Genomic DNA, 17456 nt, shown 5'->3' on the forward strand with positions numbered 1-17456 from the left:
ACATAGGTTACCAATGGTCGAATATTAAGATTTTTATCGAGTAAGAAATCTAAAATCTTTATATGAAGATTCTAGAATTCTGTGGGTTATAAGTGAAGTTGATTTATTAGAATTAGTCCATCATTAACAGGGGGAAACTTATTAAGCTTTATATGTTAGAATAAATTAAGTATTGAGGATACGTCAAAGTGTGACATTCGTTCCAATGAGGAAGGTTTAAGTGTCTTAGACCTCAACTATAATGTAATTGGGAAGGAAATAGTTTAAGCATGTTTTTGATGCTAGGAAGGTTTTATTATCTAAGCAGAATATCGATATTGTATATTTTGGGGTTTTATGGATTAATGTTACTCGAAATTTAAGATTAACAACAATCTTTATTTGGGATGTACTTATAAATAGCTAAGTTGGTGTTGTAAGGTAAAGATTCGATTTAAGGATCGTAGGTCAATATTATTACGGGGTTAAGATAAGGTTTAACTTTTGAGTGTAGTACCAATGATAGAAGTTGATCAGTAACTTTTGGTGCTAAGATTTCTTATGTTGAACTGCATAAATGCTAAGGTAATAGATCGATGAACATTACGGGTATAGTATAAGGAAAGTAAGATATGATAAGTTTGAACCTCCATTTCTAATATTGGGAATTGAGAGAAAATTCAGAATTCGAGGTCATAATGAAGTAAAACTAAGACAACCTTCAGGACTAGATATGGACATTACGGACTTGATGAACCGAGTATTTTAGCCCTACCTAGATCAGTTCGTCATAGTGTTCATTGACGACATTCTTATCTACTCGAAGAGCCATGAGGAGCACGTTCAGCATTTGAGTACAATGTTGCAAATGCAGATTTTGCAGAGACACAAGTTGTTTGCAAAATTTAGTGAGAATTCTAGTTGGAGAAGGTAGCGTTTTTGGGTCACGTAATATCTAGTAGGGGTATCGAGGTGGATCCAGCAAAGGTAATAGCAGTTAAGGGATGGGTTGAACCGAAGAACGCTTCAGAGATCCGCAGTTTTTTGGGTTTAGCAGGTTACTACCGTAAGTTTATTCAAGGGTTTTCATCGATAGCAGTGCTGCTAACTTCACTGACCAAGAAGAATGCTAAATTTGTGTGGAGTGATGAATGTCAGAAGAGCTTTGATACCTTGGAGAAAGCTCTTATTTCAGCGTCAGTGTTAGCCATGTCATCAGGGAAAGGAGATTTTGTGTTATACACCGATGCATCTAAGCTCGGATTAGGCGCAGTGTTGATGCAGCATGGTCGGTTTATAGCTTATGCTTCCAGGCAGTTGAAAGCGCATGAGAAAAACTACCTGACCCATGACCTTGAGTTAGCTGCCATTGTCTTTACGTTGAAAATATGGAGACATTAATTGTACGACGAGAAATGCCAGATATTTACTGATCAAAAGAGTCTCAAGTATTTCTTCAGGCAGAAAGAACTGAATATGAGACAAAGACGATGATAAGAGTTAGTAAAAGACTACAATTGCGAGATTAGCTACCATCCAGAAAAAAGCTAATGTTGTGGCAGATGCCTTGAGCAGAAAAGTTGCAGTCGTAGCACAGTTGTCAGTGCAGAGATCTCTTCAGTCAGAGATTCAGATATTTGGGTTAGAGGTTTATCATAAGAGCAGAGCTCCTAAACTGTCTAATCTGACAGTCCAGTTCTCTTTGCTAGAATGAATCCGTGCAGGTCTGCCTTCAGACGTGAAGTTACAGAAATGGATACTGAAGGATGAAGCCAAGGGCAGTGTACTCTACACAGTGTCTGATGGTATCGTGAGATACAGAGGTAGAATTTGGTTGCCTAGTGTTGATTCGATCAGAGAGGATATTCTGACAGAGGAACACGCATCTCCGTATTCTATTCATCCAGGAGGTACCAAGATGTACAAGGATCTGCAGATTTTGTATTGGTGGCCAGGTATGAAGAGAGACATCCGTCGGTTTGTGTCTGAATGTCTTACTTGTCAGCAGGTGAAGGCAGAGCATCAGAGGCCAGCAGGGATGCTTAAGCTACTCCCTATCCCCGAGTGGAAATGAGAGAATATCACCATGGACTTCGTTGTTGGGTTGCCGAGGTCACTCAGGGGATCCAATGCTATTTGGGTTATAGTGGATCGACTTACTAAGTCGGCACACTTCTTGCCAGTGAGGATGACTTTATCCATGAAGAAGTATGCGGAACTCTATATCCGGGAGATAATCCGATTGCACGGAATCCCAGCTTCCATTGTGTCCGACATGGACCCGAGGTTTACATCGTCCTTTTGGAAGAGTTTGCATGCAGCCATGGGGACGAAGTTGCTTTTCAGTACAGCTTTTCACCCCCAAACAGATGGCCAGTCTGAGCGAGTGATTCAGAATTTGGAGGATCTATTGCGAGCCTGTATGATCGATTTCCGGGGGACTTGGGAATCTAAGGTGGAGTTTACATACAATAACAGCTTCCAAGCATCTATAGGTATGGCTCCCTATGAGGCATTGTATTGACGGAAGTGCAGATCACCTATTCATTGGGATGAAGTCGAGCAGAGGTCAGAGCTTGGTCCAGAGATTGTTCAGCAGACTGCAGATGTGGTAGTCAAGATCCGAGACAGGATGAAGAACGCACAGAGTCGTCAAAAGAGTTATGCTGACAAGAGGAGAAGGGATCTAGAGTTTGCCATAGGTGATCACGTCTTTGTAAAGATAGCACCCATGAAGGGTGTTATGAGATTTGGGAAAAGAGGCAAGCTGAGTCCGAGGCTTATTGGGCCATTTGAGATTCTTGACAGAGTTGGGACTCTAGCTTATCGTGTTGCCCTTCCGCCGAATATGGCCGGGGTACACAATGTGTTCCATGTCTCGATGTTGAGGAAGTATCTAGTTAATCCTTCGCATGTTTTGAGCTATGAACCGTTGCAGCTTGCTCCAGATCTGTCATATGAGGAAAGACCTGTCCGGATCCTAGACAGACAGGAGCGGAGACTATGGAACAAGGTGACCAAGTTGGTCAAAGTCAGGTGGCAAAATTAATCAGTGGAGGAGGCCACTTGGGAGACCGAAGCAAAGATGAGAAATCGCTACCCGGAGTTGTTCGGTAAGAGTTAATTTCGAGGACGAAATTTATATAAGTGGGGGAGGAACTGTAGTGCCCAAAATCAGTACACGTAAAACCCATGCATTTATTTAATTTTTAAATCATTTATTTAAATTTAAAATTATTTTTAGTGATGCATGATTTATTTAAATTGCATTATTTTAATTATTATGTGATGCACATTAACTGTTTTATCGAGTTTCATATTTCAGACGATTATTAGATGCATGATCGAGAAAAGTAGACCGGTGAAGATTTTGACAATTTTAAAATTTGGTATTTTATTTTTAAGTTAAGGTTGGGGCATATTAATTAATTTAATAAGTTTCAGCATTTTAAAGCCTAAATTATGTATTTAGTGAGTTTAGAATTTTGAAACTTTTAAAGTTGGCCTTATGCATTAAAAAGAAAAATTTTATAAAATTATGGTGTATTTATTTTAATTGAGGAGTTTGTTTAAAATTAGTGTGAGTTAACCTTTTATTAGCATTTTAATTAGTTATTTTAGCAATAAATTCTCCTAATTAAAACACACACGTTTCACAAACTCACACACACTTACACGTTTTTACACACACCAAAACACACAACACACACCTACACATTTTATTTTCAGATCTTTTATATTTTGGAGAGCAAAAACCTAGGGTTCCTCAACCTTAGAGCAGCCGCCCCTCCCTTTTGAATTTCCAGCAAGTTTTCGGTGATTTTTATTGCAAGAAAATAGTGCCACGTTGGTCCCGGATCAAGCCTCGCTCCGTCTCCGCTTCGTATCGCCGTATCGTGAGTTTTAAATATCAAAAGGCATGTATATTCTTTCGTTTCTGCATCGATCTTGTTATAGTATTTATGTTGATGTTTATTATGCGTAAAATTCATGTATAAGGTTCATAGTTTGAGCAGAAAATTGGTTGGATCAGTTTTGAAATAAATATTAGATCTAGAATTTCGTTTTTCACTGTATTTTGAAATCTGCGATTTTTCAGTCGATAATTTGGGAAAGTTTTCAACATCTGAAACGTATAACTTTTTGATACCTTCGATTTGATATAAAATTCGAAATATTTGGATGACAATTGAGTGAGTTATGACCGTTTTCGTGAGACTGCTCAAGCTGCATTTTCTGAAAATTTTGTTATTGATGTATCCTTGAAGTTTATTTGTTGCAGGCTTCGTTGGGAACATTGGATGACTGCTACTGCATTTAAGCATGGTGAGTATGATGTGGGGTTGATGTTTGGTGCTTCGGCTTGGGTCGATAGGCACTTGGTTACATTAGAAGTCGTATAAAGAATTTTGGTGTCAAAATTCATGTTTATGGATTATGTTGCGTGGTTGTTGTGCGTCGTTGGTTTGGGGACATTTGTTTGAGTTGAATCCTTGTCATAGCATCCTAAGATGATTCTCGTTGCATCGGTTCGAGTCGTTTAAGAGTGACTTTTAAAACTGCATCAAAATGTGTTATTTTGGGTTGGTTGTGCGCAGGATTAGCACCGAAGCGCTCGCCAGGGAGCGTCGCAGTGCCCGTTCTGCGCAAGCCTGGCGCCGCGGCGCTGCCTTTGTGGCACCGCAGCGCTTGGCCTGTGGCATTGCTAGCGCCTAGGCGCTCGTCCATGACTTTTTAAAACACTATTTTAGGCTCATGTCTTCTATGTTTTGGGAAATGTTCACACATCATGATAGGATTTATTCCGGGAGTTGATGTCATGGCTAAGTACAATGATTAAAGGAGATCAAATCCAAAGCGATTTAGAACGTCATAAGAAAATTGCCATTTTGGGTGGTGAGCACGATCATTATGTCTATGTATGGAAATTAAGTGCTTGAACTCTTGTTAGTATGTTACAGCAGTGGCCCCAAGCGAGATCCAACGAACCCCTCAACGCCAAGTAAGTATGTTTGACGTGCAAAAAAAATACTTTCAAGTTTTTGAGGTATGCTAAATGTCTTGTGACCAATTATGTATGGGATTGGAAAGCGGTAAAGCATGACCGGGGACCAATCCACCCCGTTAAAGCATGAACGGGGATCTCATGTATGTGGCAGTGGATTTTTCCTTGTCGGCCCAGTATAGTGGTTTAGTTTGATCAGGCGATTTATGTATGGGTCACTTGCTTTGAAACATGCCTCTACGCAAAATGATGAAGTTATGTATGTTCAAGTGTGCCAGCACGTTTAAGAAAAGTTTAATGTTTATGGCACGTCTATGTATGTACGTATGCAAGTTCAAGTTTAAGTGCAAGTTCAAGTTCATGTATGTACGCTCTATTTTAAAGTTGCATGTGGTTTTATTACGTATTACTCGTTACTTTCAGTTTATACGTGTTGAGTCTTTAGACTCACTAGACTTGATCGATGCAGGTGAGGATGACTTGGAGACTAGAGGTGGGGACCAAGGAGCTGGCTTGGACTGAGCGGGAGGCTAAACCCGAGGACCGCCATGTTTTAAGCTTTTTGAAATGATCAAAATACTCTGATTTATGTTACTAGTTATGGATTTTAATCATATGCTTTTGGTGAACTTTATTTTTAGATCTTTTGTTGCAACCACTTTTGGAGACGTACATTTTATTTTAAATCGAAATTGAGAGTTATTTTATAATCAAGAAAATTTTTATTTTTCCGCAAGTTTTAAGAGGAAAAAAGTACGGTACGTTACAGTCAAAGTCCGGTGACTGAATCAATCAGTGGAGGAAGCCACTTGGGAGACCGAGGTAGATCAGAGGAATCGCTACCCGGAACTGTATGGTAAAACTTAATTTCGAGGATGAAATTTATTTAAGTTGAGAAGGAATTGTAGAGCCCAAATTCAGTACACGTAAAATCCATGAATTTATTTAATTGTTAAATTATTTATTTAAGTTTAAAATGATTTTAGAGATGAATAATTTATTTAAATGTATTATTTTAAATTATTTATGTTTAGGTGATGCACGTTAATATGTTTTCCCGAGTTTAATGTTTCAGACGATTATTTGATGCGGGATCGAGGAAAAGAGACCGGCGATGATTTTTGTGATTTTAAAATGTGGTATTTTATTCCAAGTCCAAGAAAATGTCATTTTTAAATGATTTATTTAGTTTTATCATTTTTAAAGCCTAATTTAATTATTAGGTGATTTTATGACTTTAAAATTTTAAAGATTTATCACTTGTATATCTTATTTTAAATTAAGAGATTTTTTTTAAGATAGAGGAAGGTTAGTATTTTAAAAATTTGTTAATTATTAATTAAGCACATAATTACCCCTAATTACCTTCAAAACACACCCACACACACTTTAACACACACCTACACGACACACACACACATTTTTCCTTTACTTTCATTTCAAATTTTTGAGAGCGAAACCTAGGGTTCTTAGAGCAAGAGCAGCCGCCCCTCTCCTTTGTATTTGTCAAGCAATTTTCGTCCATTTCGTAGCAAGAAAATCGTGACACATCGTCCCGGATCAACCCTCGCATCCTTCCCGCTTCGGCAGCATCTGTTCGGTAATTTTAAATACCAAAATGCATGTATATTCTTTTATTTATGCATCAATCTCGTCATAGTATATGTTTTTATGTTTATTATGTGTAAAAATTCATGTATGTTGTACAAAGTTTGAGCCAAAATTGGTTGGATTGATTTTGAAACGATTTTAGATCTGGAAACTCGAAATTTATTGTCATTTTAAATACTACGACTTTACAGTCGATTTTGTGAAAAAACTTTCAACATATTAAATGTAGTACTTTTTGATACCTTCGATTTGACAGTAAATTCGTAATTTTGGACAAGAAACAAGTTAGTTATGATTGTTTTTGTAGGACTACTCAAACTGTAATTTTTCTGAAAAATGTGTTCTTGATGTGTTCTTGTTGCAGGCTTTGTTGGGAACAGTTGGATGATTGCTGCTGTGTTTAAGTATTGTTAGAATGATGTTGGGAGGATTTTTGGTGCTTCATTTCTTGTCGATAGAGACTTGGTTGCACTAGAAGTCATAGGAAGTATTTTGGTGTCAAAATGGCATGTTCAAGGTTTGAGTTGCGTTATATGATTTTTATCGTTGTTTGAGGCGTTCGGGGAGTTTGAATCATTGTCTTAGCATCCTAGGATGGGTCTTGAGGTGTTGGTTCACGGCCCGCACGATTGAGTTAGGAGGATTAAGCCACAAGTGTAATGATTTTCGTTGGGTACAATTTTTCAGAGTCTACACGAACCCGTAGACGGATCCTGACACGGGGTCCATGCCCTTGTTTCTTTTGTGGTGTGAAATTTCAGTGTCTACACGGACCCGGAGCCGGACCTCGACAGGGGTCCGTTCCTTTGTTAATTTCGTAGGTTAAGTTGCAGAGGCTACATGGACCCAGACCCGGATGTGCACACGGGGTCCGTGTCCTCCATGTTTGGGAAACTATTGGGATTTGTTTTGGGTTTTGATGTCATGGTTTAGTACGATGATTAAACGAGGTCTAGTACCGAGAGGTTTAGAAAGTCATAAGAAATTTGTCCTTTTTGAGGGTGAGCATGATTAATACGTCTAATTTATGAAAGATAAGTGCTTGAACTCATATTAGTATGTGCAATAATGGCCCCAAGCGAGATCCAACGAATCCCTCAACGCCATGTAGGTATGTTTGACGTGTAAAGGAAAATATGTTTTATGTTTTTGAGGTATGCTAAATGTCTGGTGACAAATTATGAATGGGTTTGGAAGTCGGTGAACGTGGCCGAGGACCTCTCCAGCCCGGTAAAGCATGACCAGGTTTAGAATAGGATTGGAAAGCGGTAAAGCATGATCAGGGACCAATCCACGCGTAAAGCATGACCGGTGATCTCATGTATGTGGTAGTGGATTTTCTCTGCCAGCCCACACTACAAGAAAAATGATTTTCCGCAGCATGTCATCAACAACGTGCATTAAAAGCATGCTGCGAATAGTACTTTTAACGGCGTGCACCCATATGTGCGCTGTTAATATTGTTGCGATTGACAGAAATAACGGCGTGCATTAAAACACGCTGCAGATAGTAATATCCGCAGCATGCATTTATGTGTGCTGTTAATAACCTATACAATTTTTGTAGCGCAAGATAAAGGTACGCCGTTAATAGTATTATTAACAACGTGCATGTTTATGTGCGCTGTTAAAAGTAAATTATTTTTTTTAAAAAAAAATCGTGTTTAAACATTAACGGCGTACATTAATCGCACACCGTCAATAGTATTATTTACGGCATGCATTTATTGGCACGCTGCGGAAAATGGGTGCGAATTTTTAAATTAGCGACGGTTCTGGTGAAACCGTCGCTAATTTAAAAGTTGCGACGGTTTATAAACCGGTGCTATATTTAGCGACGTTTTATAATAAACCATCGGCGATTTAAATTTTGCGACGGTTTTCAATAAACCATCGCCGATTTAAACTCGGCGACGGTAATCGGCGACGGTTTAATAAAACGCCTTCGCTTTTAGCGACAATTATATTACAACCATCGCTATTAATGGAAAACTGTCGCTAATAGTCGCAAATTGTCTATTAATATCAGATTTTCGTTCCACTTTCCTCCACACCAGTTCACAACACTTAAAATTTTTCTCTCTTATACGATTTTAATTTCGATTTAGGTATTTTTTTTTTCAATTTTTGGTTAATTTTTTTAGTATTAATTAAGATCATAAGTTAATTTATCATATTTGTATTGTAATTTTTTTTTTAAATTTATTAAATTATAAAAGTATTTTTTTTATTTTTGCGCAAATTTTAGCGACGGTTTTTTACTGTCGTGAAATGTATAACCGTCGCTACATTTAAATACTGTTGCTAATTTAGCGATGACGTCGTCGGTTTTAAACCGTCGCCAACCGTCGCTAATATTTTGTTGTTTTATAAATATTAACGGCGTACATTGCACACTGCGGATATTTGTATTAACGGCGTACATATGCACGTCGTTGATAATAGTATTAACAGCGTGCACATGCACGCCGCAGAAAATCTTGAACTTTCAACAGCTTTCAACTTCGCAGCGTGCAATGTGCGCCGCAAAAAGTGATTTTGCGCGCTGCGAAAAGCCATTTTGTTGTAGTGCCAGTACTGTTGTTTAGTCTGATCAGGCACATTTATGTACGGGTCAGTTGCTTTGAAACATCTCTACGCAAAATGATGATGTTATGCATGTTCAAGTATGTATGATTCAATATGTTTATGAAAAATTTTATGATGATGGCACGTCTAAGTTTATGTTAGTACGTTCAAGTTTATGTATGTACGTCCTACTTTTAAGTTGCATGTGGTTTTGTTACGTATTACTTGTTATCTTCAGTTTATACATGTTGAGTCTTTAGACTCACTAGACTTGGTCGATGCAGGTGAGGAAGACTTTGAGGAGATGAGGGGTGGGGACCAATGAGCCGACTAGGACTCTGCAGGAGACTAAACCCGAGTACCGCCCATGTTTTAAGATTCTACGATGATATTTTAATACTCTGATTTCCTTATGATATTCTTTATGAATTTTGAAACAAGCGCTTTTGCAAACGTTGGTTGTGGTTGTTTTATCACAAATAGTTTAGACGAGCAGATGATTTTTATTGCAATTTGAATGATTACTACTTATTTAAGAAAATTTTTATGTTTTCACAAATTTTAAAATATTTTAAAAGTACAGTACGTTACAGAATAAATCTGGGTAGCGATTCTTCATCAAGGTCTCGGTCTCCCAAGTAGCCTCCTCTTCGGAATGATTCAGCCACTTGACCTTGACCATCTGGATCATCTTGTTCCGGAGCCTCTTTTTCTGCCTGTCCAAAATCTGAGTGGGTCTCTATTCGAATGACAAGTGCGGTGTCAGCTGAAGTTGCTCATATTTTAGGACATGTGAAGGATTCGACATGTACTTACGCAACATAGAGACGTGGAACACATTATGAACTCCTGCAGATTCGGAGGTAAAGCAACTTTTAACGCGAGTGTCTCAAACCTCTCTAGGATCTCAAAGGGTCCGATGAAACAAGAGCTGAGCTTGCCCTTCTTCCCAAACCTCATCACACCCTTTATCGATGCGACCTTCACGAACACATGATCCCCTACTGCGAACTCAAGATCTCGCCGCTTCTGATCAGCATAACTCTTCTGACGGCTCTTTGCAGTCCTCATCCTGTCTCTAATCCTGACCACTAAATCTGTTGTCTGTCTGACAATATCCGAATCCAACTCTGCTCGCTCCCCTACCTCATCCCAATAAACCGGTGACCTACACTTTCTCCTGTACAATGCCTCATATGGAGCCATACCTATCGATGCCTTATAAATGTTATTGTGTGTGAACTCCAAAAGAGGTAACTTCGGCTCCTAGCTGCCCTGGAAGTCGATTATGCAAGCCCAGAGTAGGTCTTCCAGAATCTGAATCACTCTCTCTGACTGACCGTCTGTCTGAGGATGAAAAGAACTAATGAACAATAACTTCGTACCCAACGCCTGATGGAGACTCTTCCAGAATGCAGACGTGAATCTTGGATCCCTGTCTGAAACGATGGACACCGGAATCCTGTGCAGTCTGACTATCTCTCTGATGTACAACTCTACATACTGAGTCATGGTGAATGTCTTCCTGATCGGTAAGAAATGAGATGATTTCGTGAGCCGATCAACAATCACCGATATGGCATTGTATCCCCCGGTAATCCTCGGAAGCCCTGTCATGAAGTCTATAGTAATATTTTCCCATTTTCACTCGGGAATAGGGAGTGGTCTCAGCTTCCATGCAGGTCTCTGATGCTCTGCCTTAACCTGCTGACAAGTCAAACACTCGGAGACGAATCGTAGAATATCTTGCTTCATGCTCGACCACCAATACAAAGTATGTAAATCCTTACACATCTTTGTACTCCCTGGATGGATGGATTACGGGGTGTTGTAGGCCTCACTCAAGATATCTGCTCGAAGAGAATCACTGTCAGGAACCCATAGGCGACCCTATATCTAACTATGCCATCAACAACTGTATACAGTCTGTAGCCCTTAGCCTCGTCACTCTGTCTCCACTTCTATAACTGCTCGTCAGAAGTATGCCCTGCTCTGATTCTGTCTCTCAGTGTCGGCTGTACCGTCAGAGTAGCAAGATTCGTGGCCTCGCCCCTGGCATAAACTGTAAGCTCAAATCTCTGAATCTCAGCCTTTAGCGGTCTCTGCAACTACATTAGCCTTACCCGGATGGTAGCTAATGTCACAATCATAGTCCTTCATCAGCTCAAGCCATCTCCTCTGTCGCATGTTCAGTTCCTTCTGTGTGAAGAAGTACTTCAGGCTCTTATGATCTATGAAAATCCTGCACTTCTCCCCATACAGCTAGTGTCTCCAGATCTTCAGGGCAAATACCACTGCTGCTAGCTCTAGGTCATGAGTCGGATAATTCTTCTAATGGACCTTCAGCTGTCTGGATGCATAGGCTATCACTCTGTCCTACTGCATCAGAACTGCGCCCAACCCAAGCTGAGATGCATCTGTATAGACCAAAGACTCTCCCTGCCCTGATGGCATATCTAGCACTGGCGCTGTGGTCAATGCTTGCTTCAGTCTGTCAAAACTCTCCTGACACTTAGGTCCCCAGATAAACTTGGAGTTCTTCTTTGTCAGGGCGGTCATAGGCACCGCAATAGAAGAGAGCCCTGGATACACTTCCTGTAATAACCTTCCAATCCCAAGAAACTACGGATCTCAGTCATGCTCTTCGGAACTGGCCAATCCCTGACTGCCTCTACTCTGGTGGGGTCAACCTCTATGCCATCCTGAGATACAATGTGGCCCAAGAATGCCACTCTGTCAAGCCAGAACTCACACTTGTTGAACTTGGCAAATAGTCGTCTATCCTGTAGAGTCTACAATACTATCCTCATATGATAATTGTGCTCCTCCCTGATCTTCGAATAGATCATAATATCATCAATGAAGACTATGACGAACTGATCCAAGAATGACTGAAACATGCGATTCATGAGATCCATGAAGATTGCTGGTGCGTTCGTCAAACCGAAGGGCATCACCAAGAACTCATAGTGCCCGTAACGCGTCCGGAAAGCTGTCTTATCCACATCTGTCTCCCTCACCTTCAGCTGATGGTATCCGGATCGAAGGTCTATCTTGGATAACACTGAGGCTCCCTGAAGCTGATCAAATAAGTCCTCGATCCTCGACAGCGGATACTTATTCTTGACTGTGACCCTGTTCAGCTCTCTGTAGTCAATGCACAGTCGCATTCTACCATCCTTCTTCTTAACAAAAAGAATTGGTGCGCCCCGGGGAGAAAAACTAGGGTCAATGAAACCCTTGTCTAGCAGATCCTGAATCTGATCCTTGAGCTCCTTCATCTCTACAGGCGCTAAACGGTAGGGTGCATTAGATATCGGCACTGTCCCCGGCATGACCTCAATAGAGAAGTCCACCTCTCTCTCTAGTAGAATGCCTAAAAATCGTCAGTGAACACACTGGAGAACTCACTGACTACATCCACATTCTCCAACCTCTGACTGACTGGCTCTGACACTGACACGATGCTGGCTAAGAACGCCTGGAGCCTCTCCTGATAAGCTTTCTCGCACACATGCAGGAAATGACGTGCGGGAACTGGTGATGTCTAGCTGCCTCAAAAACAAAGGTTTCCCACTGAGAGGTATGACAGACACTGATGCTTAAACTCAAGCAATCATGCGAAAATTAAAATCTTAAACAAAATGGTTATCGGTAATCAGTGTCGAGTCTGGCGCTGCCTCCGCCTCCTCGGCGTGCATCACATAAGCCCGGCTGCTAGTGGGGCCCTTGTTCCTAGGGCAATCCGCTGCTTTATGGCCCTCCTATCCGCATACAAAGCACTTGAAGGTTCCCTACCTGCACTCGCCAAAATGGAACTTGCTGCAGTGAGGGCACGACACCCTATCATCTGGCTTAGGCGCCCGAGGAGGACTCTGCTGTTGCGGCATCCTTCCCTGTCCTTGGGGCCTCTGCTGCCCCTGGCGGCCCCGTATACTATTTTTTATATGGCTGAGAACTGGACTAGGCCTGATCCTGCTTACTCTGCATCTCAAAGTCTATGTCTCGTAGTGCCTGCTCTGCCGAAAAAGCGCAGGAAGTGGCCTCATCATAACCTGCCGGCCTCATCAGCATGATGTCCTGACGGAGAGTAGGTCTCAGTCCATCCAGGAAATGCCTCAATTTCTGGGCGGCATCCCCTGCTATAATGGGCACAAAATGGCAGCCCCTGTCAAATTTGCGGATGAACTCCGCCACAGATAAATCCCCCTGCCGGAGGCTCATAAACTCCCTCGTCAGGCGGCCCCTGACGTCAGCTGGGAAATACTTCCCGAAGAACATCTCTCTGAATCTGGCCCACGTGAGAGTAGCCACATCCACTGCATGTGCGGCTCCCTCCCACCATAGGGACGCATCATCCCTCAGCAAATGAATGGCGCACCTAGCCCGGTCTCCATCCCTCATCTGAAGGTAATCGAAGTGAAGCTCCAGCGATCTGATTCACCCCTCATCTACGAATGGATCAGTGGTACCCCCGAACTCCTTCGGGTTGAACCTACGGAACTGCTCAAAAACATCCACCTGTGGTCTTGGAGCCTGCTGTACCTGCTCCAATAGTCTAGCCATACCCTCTAGGACTCGGGTAGCTGGGTCCCCTGGCGATGGTGGTGGTGGAGTTCCTCTGCCACCCTCAGGGATATCATCTTGTCTGTCCATCCTAGGCTCGCATCTAGGAGACATATCTGAATACAGTCCAATTTAAAACGTAACCTCTCATGCAATTAATCTAGTTTTTAAAACAATAAACCTTATAGCGTAAAAGCAGTCAAACATTTCCAGTAACTCATGATAGCATGCAGGTGATAACAGTAAGTCGTTTTAAACATTAACACATAAAGCTTACAGACTTGAGGCTTGAAGACTGAGCGGCAGAAGCTTGCGGTGGCACAATCCTATATAGGACCCTTGCTCTATACCGAAAATAACGTCTACTCGTTTTAAAAGTGCGAAAATATTTTTTATTTTTTATTTTTTAAAAAAGCTCGCAACTACAAAATAACATTTAAAATAATCATATTTTTTTGCCAATAAAAGTAGCACAGTTTAAAATTAACTAACGTCATCCAAAATCAACGTACACGTAAACGTGTAAAAATCGCAATATCCTCAATGTATAAAATGTTTAACTTCTCTCAAAACTCATAACTCAATATGCGGAAAAAAAACGTGCGGTCCTCGGGTTATGTCACCACACCAAGGCTGCCTACTCAGAGTTCAGCACCTCCTGTCTCCTGCTCAAAATGCTCACCTGCATCACACACGCCTAGTGAGTCTAAAGACTCAACACACCTGTACCAGTAATAACAAGTACATATACGTAGCACACAGCAGTGAAAAATATCATACTCAACATAAATTTCATGAACTTAAATGTGTCGTGTAAAATCATAACGTGTCAAATTATGTCATCTCAAGTCATCATAAACATATACATTTTCTTTTAATTGAATTCAGTTAATTAGTTGTGACTTTCATATCAGCTCTATCGTATCAGCTCTATCGATCGATCCATCTACATGTAACTACAGTACCGGATGGCAGAGGACATCAGCGACAGTATTACCCATCCACTGAGCCCGGGCCTCAGCTCATCATATCTCATACCATCGTATACATATACATCGTCAGTCACAACTAAATATCATCCCTCAAAAAGAACTTCATAATCACCACTTAATAAAAACATGCATTAACATAACTTTTTCCTTAAAACCAAGCATGCAAGTATTTATCATAATTGCGTAAAAAAATCGTAAACATGATGCATAAATATTTAAAATATCATAAATTTGTGCTCAGGGCTAGGCATGCTTAACAGACCGGTTCAACCCGGAACCGACCCGGAACCGGTCCGTTAAGCCCGGAACCGGATTCGGTATGAAAGAACCGGACCCTAAACCGTGTAAAATCCATTGGTTTGTGGGTTGAACCGGCTCAGCATTTTCTGAATCGATTCAACCGGTTTCGGGTCCGGTTCCGGACCGGTTCTGGAACCGGACCCAATACCCGGTGTCCGAAATTTTTTTAAAAAAAATAAAAAAGGCCTTTCGGCCAACGGATGCATTTTTGCAACCAACGGCTACTGCACATTTCAGTAACCATTCGACGGCTACTGAAATGTGCAATTTTTTTTCAATTTGGGGGGCCAAATTGCAAATATAATTTTTTTTAACCCCCAAAATCACCTATAAATAAAAGTCATTTTTTATATTTCACATATCAATTTTCTCTCAACTTTTCATTTCTCTACAATCAATATCTTTCTTTTCTATCATTTCTCCAAATATATTCAATAATTGTGTTATAATTTTATCTATAATCAGTATTATTTTTATTATTATTTATTTATTATTTCGCTATTTACTCATATGAATAATTCAAATTTCAATGGCATCATCTTCAAACCGTCGTGGTGGTGGTGGCGGCGAATACGCTCCCGACTTTGGTGAACATTTTGGCTACATCCCCGACTTTGATGAAGTTGAACCTGGCCACGAGGATGAAGAAGCCATGGAACTCCCCAACAAAGATGTAGGGCGCCATCGTCTACTCGAGCAAGCAACACAATTTCAACGAGCACAACGACAGCCCGTGCAAAGCGAATCAAAGTTTGGGATCAATTTGATATTAAACAACAAGGTACGAATAACTCTTTTTCCGTTTGTAATTTTTTCAAAACGAGGTATTCTTATAAAACGGGTGGTGGTTCCAGTGGTACCGGCACTTTGAAAAAAAGCATTCCATAGGGAACTAACACAACAACAAATTAATCATTCAAGTGGTAAAGCTTCACAATTACAAAAGATATTTCTTGGAAAGCCATCGTAAAGTTTGTTACCAAATGTTGTCAACCTTTTATAATAGCTGAACAAGAAGGTTTTGTTGAATTTACTAGTACTATTCAACCTAGTTTTCACAATATTTCTAGGCACACACTTAAAAAATATTGTTTTGATATTTATAAAGAATACAAAGAAACACTAAAATCGCATCTTTCAAATATTTCTTGTAGATTTAGTTTCACAACTGATAATTGGACTAATTTATAATATGAATCATATCTTGTTGTTACATGTCATTAGATTGACGAAACTTGGACTATGCAAAAAAGAATTTCAGCGCTAGATCATTTAGAATCGTCTCACAATGCATACACTATAGCGAGATATCTTTTAAATGTTGTTAAGATTTATGGCATACAAAATAAAATAATGTCGACAGTGTTAGATAATGCGAGTGCCAATACTCTTGCAATTGAATATCTTAAAGATTCACTAAAACAAATTTTAGAAGGTAATTTGCTTCATGTTAGATGTGCGTCATATTATCAACTTATGTGTTAAAAGTGCTTGTGATGAGCAAATGTCCACTGTAATAGAAAAATTCAAATTATGTGGGAAATTATTACGTGAAAGAAGATATGGTCGTTACTGAAAAACACAAGTCGAATCAACCAGAATTAAATTTAAAAAAATTTCCTCTTCCTATTGAAACTAGATGGAATTCTTTATATCACTTGCTTCATACTTTATTACGTTTTCAAGATTTAGTTACTCCATATTATAATAATATTGCAGTACAATCTTTAGTGTTAACTAACGATGATTGGAATATTTTGAGTAAATGTGTTTCTTTGTTAGAAATTTTTAAAGAAACAACCGAAAAATTTTCTGGCATTAACTACCCTACTTCAACCATGTTTCTACCTTTGCTTTTCAATATGTTTTATAAATTTATTGAATATCACGATAATTCTGTTATGTGTGATTTTGTTTCAAATATGAAAAACAAATTTTTAAAATATTGGGAAACTATCCCAATTGTGCATGGTAATGTCAAAATCAAGGAGGATCAGACGTGTTTTTTGAATATTATGTTAAATTTCATCGGAAGAATGTTGACGATCAAAAGAAGTCAATCATGCATTCTCTCCAAGAATTGTTTGATTTTTATGCTAGTGAATAATGTGATAAACCGAGTGCACAGCTGGAGGAGATGCCGACATATAAAAGCGAAAGTGGAACACTGAACTTCTTTCAAAGCTTGAAACGACAAAAGTTCAAAGAAAAAATCGGTGACAACAACCAATTACAATGAGATCAAAATTTAACTAAGCCAATATATTGAGACTACGGATAATTTCGATGTTCTTGATTGGTGGAAAGTAAATTCTAAACTTTATCCAGTGTTAGCTGCAATTGAAAGAGATGTCCTACCCATTCAAAGTTCAAGTGTTGCTTCCGAATCAGCATTTTTAATATATGGATGGATCATTGGTGAACAAAGAACTAAT

At 39.8% G+C, this 17456-nt stretch overlaps 1 protein-coding gene across 1 annotated transcript; it reads right to left on the bottom strand.

The window, feature by feature from the left end:
* Positions 1 to 11718: 11718 nt before the first annotated feature.
* LOC142550072 (uncharacterized) lies at positions 11719 to 13567 on the bottom strand. Its single transcript, XM_075659312.1, has 4 exons — positions 13147 to 13567; positions 12582 to 12758; positions 12298 to 12539; positions 11719 to 11865 (listed from the first exon to the last, which is right to left on the bottom strand). The coding sequence occupies exons 1-4, from the start codon at positions 13565 to 13567 to the stop codon at positions 11719 to 11721; spliced, it is 987 nt and encodes a 328-aa protein (XP_075515427.1).
* Between the last annotated feature and the right edge of the window lie 3889 nt (positions 13568 to 17456).

Source organism: Primulina tabacum, chromosome 6 (assembly GCF_025594145.1).
Source record: "Primulina tabacum isolate GXHZ01 chromosome 6, ASM2559414v2, whole genome shotgun sequence".
Lineage (NCBI taxonomy): Eukaryota > Viridiplantae > Streptophyta > Magnoliopsida > Lamiales > Gesneriaceae > Primulina > Primulina tabacum.

Excerpts from the sequence above, each read along its gene's own strand:
- LOC142550072 (XM_075659312.1), bottom strand. The coding sequence starts at position 13,567 with ATGAGGGATGGAGACCGGGCTAGGTGCGCCATTCATTTGCTGAGGGAT. Across the intron at positions 12,540-12,581 it reads AGAGGTTGGAGAATGTGGAT|GCATTCTACTAGAGAGAGAG; the intron begins GTAGTCAGTGAG and ends GACGATTTTTAG. Across the intron at positions 11,866-12,297 it reads ACTACAGAGAGCTGAACAGG|GATGGCATAGAGGTTGACCC; the intron begins GTCACAGTCAAG and ends ATTGTATCTCAG.